The sequence below is a fragment of the Drosophila virilis genome, chromosome 2 (assembly GCF_030788295.1).
Source record: "Drosophila virilis strain 15010-1051.87 chromosome 2, Dvir_AGI_RSII-ME, whole genome shotgun sequence".
In the NCBI taxonomy this organism is placed as follows: Eukaryota; Metazoa; Arthropoda; class Insecta; order Diptera; family Drosophilidae; genus Drosophila; species Drosophila virilis.
This window is the reverse complement of record NC_091544.1, coordinates 23250050-23259668: the sequence shown is the minus strand read 5'-3', so window position 1 is coordinate 23259668 and position 9619 is coordinate 23250050. Positions and strand designations below refer to the sequence as shown.

Below are 9619 nucleotides of genomic sequence, written 5' to 3'. Positions count from 1 at the left end.
ATTAAAAGAAGGACTTAAATCTGCAAAACTCAATTATGATCATTTCCAGGGTGGGATTTATTAGCAGCGTGAGCAACGGATGTATTAGTTTTGGTTTAATAAATCTGTTTCTCCAGAGCACTGCGCCCTGCGTAACATGAAAATACAAACAGAGAAGCGATACTCCTGAACGCGTCGGTATTGTGGATAATCCTTTTAATATTGTGTTAAAGATAGATTTTCGCTATTCGAAGAAACTCAGAATAGAATATGAGATTACTTATACTTCGGAGCTTTCTTGTGCCATTTACAATATCTGTTTAATTTCATTGATTGTTTCATATCTGTATAAGCCGGCAACCAAGTGATCCAACATTTATGTATTGTTATAATCATTTTGCATAAATTGTTGGGCATGCAGTTCGCTAGCAATCCAGCTGCCTTGGAATCATAGATTCGGCATAACGGTTGCACAGAAACATAATTGGGGAATCAGCTTAGCCAAAAGCCACAGTGGGCTCAAACTCCACCAATTCCGCATTCTCGCAGATTAAAACAAGGATGATAAGGATCAGCTATAAGGCGTTTTCATGTCTGCATCTTTTGACGCTTTCTTGACTGCTCCATGCAAAAAAAAAAATAGTAATGAGCCAGACACAGGGTATCTTCCAGTCAGCAATTCTCGACTTGCGTTAAAACATGTTCACAAGATATTTGTTGCTTGTCTTGAAAATGCGTTATTGTTATAGCAAGCAAATAAGCACCCTTAAGTTATTGATAAAATTTCTTACACACTTTTTTTGCACTTATATACCCTTCATAACAAGAATACAAAAATTTGTATTATAATGGCAACTGCTTAAAGAACGTTTGTTCAATTACTAAGAATCTTCAACAATTTTACTCAGGCGTAGCTAACAATAATACATATTTATGTTCATGATATTGCTTAACTACTTGAGTTTTGAGAACAGGCTGTGCGCTACGCAATGATCCAACTCAGCGACATAGTCGAACAGTTCCTCCATACATGTTTCGGTTGTTTTTGATCGACTATTTACACGATCGTTGCATTCTTGATATTTGTTATATAAAGATTCGATGTGACCTTTAGCCTGGCACTTATCCTGAAAATATAAAATGTGATCATTAATACAATACACAACAGCATATAATCCATAAATATCCCCCAAAGGAGTACTCACTCTAAGAGCTGCTTGAGGGTCAACAAGTTCCTCTTCATCATCGTCAGCTTTAACCACGGGAAGTCCGACAAATTTCCAAAATGCCATTTTAGACGCTGCGAATGACGTTAGATTTGGAATAACAATCTGTCAATGCATTTGTAAATAAAAATAAATGTGCACATAAAATGTATGAAAAAAAATATGGATCGGCTGATTAGTTAATGGTAATGTATGAAAACTGGAATAACTCATAATTTAAAAACTTGAAACAAATTTCATTTATTAACTTAAAAATAAGTACCAATTGCCGACTGCTTGTATGGAACTTAAATGAGAAAAGCAAGTTAAAAACTTTTTGTTTAGTGAGTTGTGATGCAATCAGAACAGAAATTTTATTATAGCGTTGCCACACTTATAAAATATTTTCTGATATGGCTGCAAATATTCAAGCCGAAATTTTTTTTAACGGCGTTGTTTTTTATTTTATTAATATTTATAACAAATTGCTAGCCGTCCTTTAACTTATTTTGAACAATTAAAAATAACTCTAACAATTAAGTTGAAATAAACTTTTGGTAAGCAAAATATACTTGCTTATTATTAATCGATAGAAAGGAGCTCAAACATCGATAACATTGATATTACACCCCTTCGAGGCCTCGTTTTTTCTGTGTATTTTTTATTCGACAGTGTTTTAATACTTCATGTGTTGTTATATATGGGGAATATTGTATTTTTATGATGCAGATAAAACATCATTGACTTCTGCGTTAAAAGTTTTAGAAGCGCCATATTCCGTGGAGGGACAGATATCTATAACATTTTCGTATCCCCATATAATACACACCCGGACGTGCCTAACGACATAGTCGGCAGTCGTCAGCTTAAAATGTAAGTAGCAAAAGTAATCATATTTTTTGCTCAATTTGTGTTTGGTCAAAATAAGAATGTCAATAGTTAAACTAGCTGAAGTGTGAACTTGTTTTTGAAGATTCCGTAAACGTGGCCAATTGTTATGCTATGGATACCAGCAATATTTACAACTCAATTAATGGAGGAGAACCCTCAGGAGAACAGTCACATATTTCGATGCAAGGGTATCGTGATGGCAATGGCTTGAATTCTTTATGCCCAACGAGGATGCATAGAAACTTTAAATTATTAGCGGATCCGCAATTGCTGAAATGTGGTTCTAAACTTTACCGTTACGACGGTGTCGTCCCCGGAGACCCCACATACCCGACAATTACACCTCGTGATCCACGAAATCCTCTTATTCGAATTCGAGCCAAACCTGTCGAACCATTAATGTTGGTTGTACCCCGGTAAGTAGCAATGTAATTAGTCATTGATTAGATCTTGATATAACATATAAGACTTATAGGTTTGTGATCGATTCTCATTACGTTGGTCAGCCACCTGCTATTGAAGTGACGGTAGTGAATCTTAACGACAACATCGACAAGCAGTTCCTTTCCGGCCTATTAGATAAGTGTGGGCCCACTGATGAAATAAATATATATCATCACCCCACGACAAATAAACATTTAGGCATCGCACGTATAGTCTTTGAAAGCACCAAAGGAGCACGTCAGTTTGTCGATAAATATAACCAGAAATCAGTAATGGGAAAAGTAAGTTTTGCTAGAATTTAAAGAGATTTGTTAAGTAAAATATAAGAACACTGTATTTATAAACATATTACTTTTATTTTCTTTTTTATACAGATTTTAAACGTATTCTGCGATCCGTTTGGTGCCATTTTGAAGAAGACTATTGATAATTTAACAAATCCCGTTGTAGCCAGGCCGTTAATAAGCACCACGCCGCATTCGACAACAACTCTGGTTCCGGCAAACGAACATTTTCATGATTACACCGAAAAAGAAGGTCCACATCTATTATCTGGAAGTGGTTACAACTCATTTCACAAGAGTGCGGTGTTTGGAGAAATAGATAATGATCGTCACAGAGAACGTGAACGGGATAGATTTACAAAAGATCGTGTACGGCATTCCGTTGAAAGAGGCTATGATCGAGAACGTGGGACACGTAATAAATATTCCAGCTCACGTCATAGTCGACATTACTATTCTCGAGGATCTCGTGAAAAAAGTTCGGACTCAAGCAGGGATCGGTTATACAATTCTAGAGAACGAGAAAGAGATACAAGGTCATACGACTATTCTCGTTCTAAAGGACGAGATAAATTTCGAGAGCGTAATAGATCAAGAGATCATTCTCGAGATCGGGTAAGGGAGAGAAGGGATCATCGACCAAGTACGTCAAAAGAACGAGATTATAGAGAAAGAGATCGTGATCGATCCATTGATGTTGGAAGTGATCGCAAAGAACGGATTAGTTCTAAACACGATAAACGTTATTCAAGTCATGAGTGCCATGAAGATGAAAATGGAACCTCTTCAGTGTTCAAAAGCCAACAATATTATTCTGGCATTCCGGTATCTAACCTTATATCATCTGATAATTATGGATATGATCATTATGGTTATACTGTTAGTGAAAATATTCAATCTTGGTCTAGTTCCCACAGAAGGTGGCCCGTCTCACAACCGGATTCACAGCTTATACCCCCACCACCTCCACCCCAGGAAGAAGAAGAAAACTGGGATGATCCCCAGCCACCAGCTCTAACGTTACATTCAAAAGATATCTCGCCTTCATCCGAGTCAGTTGGTATAAATCTACATTCACCAAGGCGACCAAAGTCAAATAAATACAATAATAATCTCAATAGTACTGACGCGGAAATTAACACAGAGAATGTTGATTTAGATACACGTATTGCCCTTATATTTAAGGGAAAGACATTTGGCAATGCTCCACCATTTTTGCAAATGGATAGTAGTGATTCTGAAACAGACAAAGCGAAGGTCGATGAAATTAATGAAACTGTTGACCCGCATTGCGATTCGAATAGCATACAAAACAAAAAAGAGAAAAATGTTTCGGCCTTACAGCAGCACGGTGCCAGCGATATATCAAGTGACGACGATATTTTAATTAAAAAAGAAATAGTCAAGCACCCAGTTGAAAAGCTGGAAACGAATAATAACAATGATGATAACATGTCATTGTCAAGCTTATCGTCACATGAAGAAACCACAAAGGAATCTACAAATTCGTCAAGTCAATTAACAACGAAAATAATGTTTACAGGATATACGGATCCTAATGCTTCACATCAGAGTAATTATTATTATCATCATTCAGCCTATGGATATGGACACTATCCTTCGGCAATAGGAGCAAATTCTGGATTTACAGGAAAGTATTTTTCTAACCCTGCATATATGCAATCCTCATACCTGCCTGGAGTGGTTTCTGCAGACGCTTTTAATTTGGACCCGTATATCCAGTCATATGGCTATCAACATACGCAACCGGATCAAAATGACGAAATGAAACAAAATGTTAAAAAGGTGATGAATTTTATAGTCGAGGAACTGAAGCAAATCCTTAAACGAGATGTTAATAAGCGTATGATTGAAATGACAGCTTTTAAAAATTTTGAGGTTTGGTGGGACGAACAAACAGCAAAAGCACGTTCAAAACATTTGTCTTCCGTAGTCGATACCGCTACAACTAGTAATAACTTAGTAGAAAAACAAATAACTCAGGAGAAGCCACCCGACATTAATAATTTAATCAACACGCAAAGAGAAATGTCAGATTTTCAATCATTCACCAGTATAGGTATAAGGGCTGCAATGCCTAAATTGCCATCATTTCGGCGTGTTCCCAAACACCCAAGCCCCATTCCCGATAAGTTGGAACGGGATCTCAGTGATCAAGAAGAAATGGTACAGCGGTCTGATTCAGACAAAGATGATTCAAATATGGGCAGTTCCGATGCTCAAAATCTTAATTTAAAAAGACGCACACTGCAAAGGGATAGTGGGAAGTTGAGAATAACGTCAACCAATATACGATTAAAAAGAAAAGGAAGTGCGTCAAGTTTCTTTTCGTCATCCACATCGTCGTCCTCCAATAGCGACGGTGAAAATGATGCTGAAGATATCGCCAATAGAGCTGAGAACGAAAGGAGCAGCGACGACGAAAGCTTTGATGAAGACATCCCATCAAGCAATTCAAATGAAAGGGATAAATTCCCTAAGAGGCGTAGGCATAATTTGAAAGCTTCAGATGGCAAAATACTAAACGTGTATTCAGACTCTGAGGAAGAAAATCAGTCAATAAATCGAATATCAGCAACCAAGCGGAGTCGCACGAAAAAAATTGACATATACTCTGATACTGATGAAGACGATGACCAAAAGACAGGGACAAAACGATTTACTAATTCAAAACCCAATCTCGTATCATCTATACCGTCTGATCTTGAAGACATAAGCAAAGATAGTTGTTTTGGTATGGAAGATGTTGGCATTGCTGCTAAATTTGTATCCGAATTAAAGACTGATGAACAACTTGAATCTGAATCCCGCCGATCACCAACACCTGTTCCGCCACCGGATTACAACGAGGAAACTATTTCGAAATCCGATGGGGTAACTCCAGTAAAATCGCATTTTGAATACGATCGTATTTATAGTGATTCTGATGAAGAGCGCGAGTATCAGGAGAAGAGACGTCGAAATACTGAATACATGGCTCAAATCGAGCGCGAATTTTTAGAAGAACAGCAGAAGAATTCACATCAACCAGACAATACATCAAACATGGATCTCAAGTTAGAGATTAATCAAATATCAACTTATGAAATGCCTGAAACACCCGATATTTCAAAACTTCCTCCGACACCAGGTGCAAAATTATTAGTGCAAGACTTAACACTGTACAAGAAAGATATCCCAGATACTGACGCTGACTGCAAACCGTATTTGATCACAGTAAATACTGAAGCTGTTCCAAAAACTACTAGTATTCAGACGAATGAGAATGAAGGTATAATTGTTTTAAAAACTGAAAGCAATTTAAAAACGGAAGGTTATGACCCAGCTCAATCTAGCAGTCAACCAAATGAAAATACCCGAATATATAACGGAAAGCAATCACCTGTATCTTCAGATAGTGGATCAAGTCAAGCATCTCAAGCTAGTCAAGTGGCCTTAGAACATTGTTATTCTTTGCCACCACAAGCACAAGGTGCCTTTTCTACCGGTGTTTCCACAAACCAATTTGAATGCAAAAATAAGAAAGAAGCCGATGGCATGCATATTGTAAGGCCTGGTCCTGGAAGGCCACGCAAAGATTCTGTGCGTGCACAAAAGAAAAAAAAAGATTTTTCAGGACGACAGGCGAATAAGAAAAATAAAATAGAATCAATGAAAGACACGCTTTCCGAACTCGTCCGACAAACCGCTAACTTTGTTCCGTGTGAAATGTTTAAAACCCGTGATCAAAACGAAGAAATGGTAATTTTATACACATTCCTAACAAAAGGCATCGATTTGGAGGACATTAAGTACATCAAGACGAGCTATACTGAGCATTTGCAAAAGGAACCATATGCGTGAGTAGACTTTTTCTGTTCTAAAATGTAAGATTTATTTCAACTTTTTTTTCAAATTTCAGTATGTTTTTGAACAATACTCACTGGGTCAATCACTGCACCACGGACAGGGCATTTTGGCCGCCTCCTCCCAAGAAACGGCGAAAAGACGAAGAACTAATGCGTCACAAAACCGGTTCCGCGCGTACTGAGGGCTTCTACAAGTTAGATGTACGGGAAAAAGCCAAACACAAATACCACCATGCTAAAGCAAACATACATGACACTCAAGATGAAGATCGGTGCGATGAGCCAACGGTGCTGACGAACCATCATCACAATAAGTTAATATCCAAAATGCAGGGAATATCTCGCGAAGCGCGTTCGAATCAACGACGTCTATTAACTGCCTTCGGTTCAATGGGAGAGTCCGAGCTTTTAAAATTCAATCAACTGAAATTTCGAAAAAAACAGCTCAAATTTGCAAAGTCGGCAATCCATGATTGGGGGTTATTTGCCATGGAACCTATAGCGGCTGATGAAATGGTTATTGAATACGTTGGGCAAATGATTCGACCAGTTGTTGCCGATTTAAGAGAAACCAAATATGAAGCAATTGGCATTGGAAGCTCATATTTATTCCGAATTGATATGGAAACTATAATCGATGCAACAAAATGTGGTAATTTGGCGAGATTTATAAATCACAGCTGTAATGTAAGTATGAGATAGGTACGGCAATTAAATCACTTCTTAATTTCCTCTTTTGATTGCAGCCAAACTGTTATGCCAAAGTCATTACCATAGAGTCAGAAAAAAAAATTGTTATATATTCAAAGCAACCCATTGGAATTAATGAAGAAATAACTTATGACTACAAATTTCCTTTAGAGGAAGAAAAAATCCCTTGCCTTTGTGGAGCACAAGGCTGTAGGGGTACGCTTAACTAAAGCAGAGAAACTTTGGCTTTACTGAAGATAAATGTTAATTATTGATTTCAGTTTAAGTAACTATTACTGAGTTTAGAAGTACATATTATTATTTTATAAATTCTGTTACATTTAAATAGAACATTTTTTGTATCTTAAGTAATTTAAAAGTAAAAATGCAACTGAAAGATTTTATTTTGTAAGATTATCGTTCGTAATGTTTTGGTTAATAAAGGCTATATTTTACACTAAGTATTTTTCAAAAAAAAAAAAAAAAACTAATGCCTGTTTTTTTATACATTGCACTTTGCAAATATCGTATCAAGGATATGCAAAAACATTTTTCCGTACCGATTTTGCAATTCAAGATGTCATTTTGATCAAGTTTTGAAATGATTAGAATTCAGAAACTACTAAATATTTATTTTTATATTTATCGTTGTGGTTTGTAAATAAATATAAGTCTACTAATTAATTAATACATGAAGTGTAAAGTATTAGAATGTGAATAATCAAATGTATAAAGTTTAATATCACAACAGCCTGTAAGGTCTTTTCTTGTATGCATCAAAAATGTTCATGGAAATTTAGATCTGAATTCAAATTTTGTAAAACCTGTTCTCATTAAAATAGGTATTAAGGACACAAAGAAAGCAAACATCTAGTGTACAGCGACATGCGCACAATCATTTAAAATTTGATTTCAGTATATTTTGTAATATCCGTCCGGCAACTTGGAATATATATAAAAGTATTAATATTATAACTAGAGAAGCAACATTTTTGTGTTCCATTAGAGGCCCCAGACATAATTTGTAAGTATTTGTCTATGGTAGCCATTGATCTTACATTTTTGTTTCAGTTAAAGTGAGTGAGTTAAAGTGAGTCAATATCAGGACTCAGAAAACCTGCTGGTTCGCGAATTTAATACCTTCGCAATCAAGTTTTTATCCTTGCCATAGTCCAATAGTAAAGTGGAGAAATTGTTTAGTCAAGTGAATATTGAATTGTTTTTAATTAAATAATTTAATTAAGCTTAATATAACATTTATGTTTATTTTTTTTATATTATCTTAATGCCCCTTAACTATTACTGAAAATGCGAAAAACGAAAACACGACTAAATTTAAAGCTTTTTGTTAAAATTTTTTTGGAAAAAATTTGGCTGCTTTTCGCTTATTTTTTTTTTTTTAAAGATCTCGTTGCTAGATGGTTGTAAGCTTTCTTTCACTATGAAAAACTTTTGAAAAAACATATCTTACTAATTAAGCGGTAATATAATTAAACAATGTAATTTTTTTATTTTTAAATGATGTATCTCTGTATGTAAAAGTGTTTGTCCTGACTGACTGATTGGTGATCAAGCCCAAGCTGCACGAGCTAGGAAACTAAAAGTATGGAAAAATCAAGAAAATCCTTTTTTCAGGTTGAAATCTGCCATAAAGCATTGCGACGATTGGCCATCCAGAGTTTGGCGAAGGCTGCTAATGTTACATTAGCTTTGTCCAGATCGAAAGGGATATTAAGCGGTATATTTGAGACACATATTCAAATACTGCTAGAGCCGCCGACCACAAGCACGGCCAACTGGTCCATGGTGCAGTCATCATTACTTAGCCGTAAGTACTATGACCTGAAAATCACATTGGGAGTTGCCATGTGAAGCATTTGTGATTTGGTTCGCAATCCTGATATATTCTGATAATAAAGTAATGTCGTGTGAGCCTAGAACACCAAGTAATCCAAGCGAGGAACGTGGCCACCGCAAGATGAGGAATAATCTTAAAGACTTGGGTTACTTATACAAATAATCAATAAGCTATCCATACAATAATGGACTTTTCGACCGATCGTTCTTATGGCAGCTATATGATATAGATGTCCAATATTGTTAGGGTTTTGCATACACATATGTATAAAAATAAGATTAGCTTGTATATTCCACACATATTTAGGTCAACCGACTATTTACATGCTTCACAAATTGTGGGTATCAAATTTAAAGAGTATTTGAATTTAAACATATAATGAAGAGCAATAAAATTGGT

General features: G+C 36.0%; 2 protein-coding genes across 6 annotated transcripts; one reads left to right on the top strand and one right to left on the bottom strand.

Annotated features, from left to right (window-relative positions):
* Positions 1 to 857: 857 nt before the first annotated feature.
* On the bottom strand, positions 858 to 1626 carry UQCR-11 (Ubiquinol-cytochrome c reductase 11 kDa subunit). Of its 2 annotated transcripts, none has more exons than XM_002052933.4 (3): positions 1468 to 1626; positions 1185 to 1279; positions 858 to 1106 (listed from the first exon to the last, which is right to left on the bottom strand). In XM_002052933.4, exons 2-3 carry the CDS (start codon positions 1269 to 1271, stop codon positions 933 to 935), a joined length of 261 nt encoding a protein of 86 aa, XP_002052969.1. In that variant the 5' UTR covers positions 1272 to 1279; positions 1468 to 1626; the 3' UTR covers positions 858 to 932. The 2 variants fall into 2 exon arrangements, with proteins under 2 accessions (XP_002052969.1, XP_032288771.1); XM_032432880.2 differs by having other exon boundaries at positions 1185 to 1310; positions 1468 to 1592.
* Positions 1627 to 1828: 202 nt separating this feature from the next.
* On the top strand, positions 1829 to 7823 carry Set1 (SET domain containing 1). Of its 4 annotated transcripts, none has more exons than XM_002052934.4 (6): positions 1829 to 2057; positions 2158 to 2491; positions 2551 to 2800; positions 2894 to 6663; positions 6726 to 7359; positions 7419 to 7823. In XM_002052934.4, exons 2-6 carry the CDS (start codon positions 2187 to 2189, stop codon positions 7590 to 7592), a joined length of 5133 nt encoding a protein of 1710 aa, XP_002052970.2. In that variant the 5' UTR covers positions 1829 to 2057; positions 2158 to 2186; the 3' UTR covers positions 7593 to 7823. The 4 variants fall into 4 exon arrangements, with proteins under 4 accessions (XP_002052970.2, XP_015027292.1, XP_070063377.1 ...); XM_015171806.3 differs by having other exon boundaries at positions 2139 to 2491; XM_070207276.1 differs by having other exon boundaries at positions 2133 to 2491.
* The last annotated feature ends 1796 nt before the right edge of the window (positions 7824 to 9619 follow it).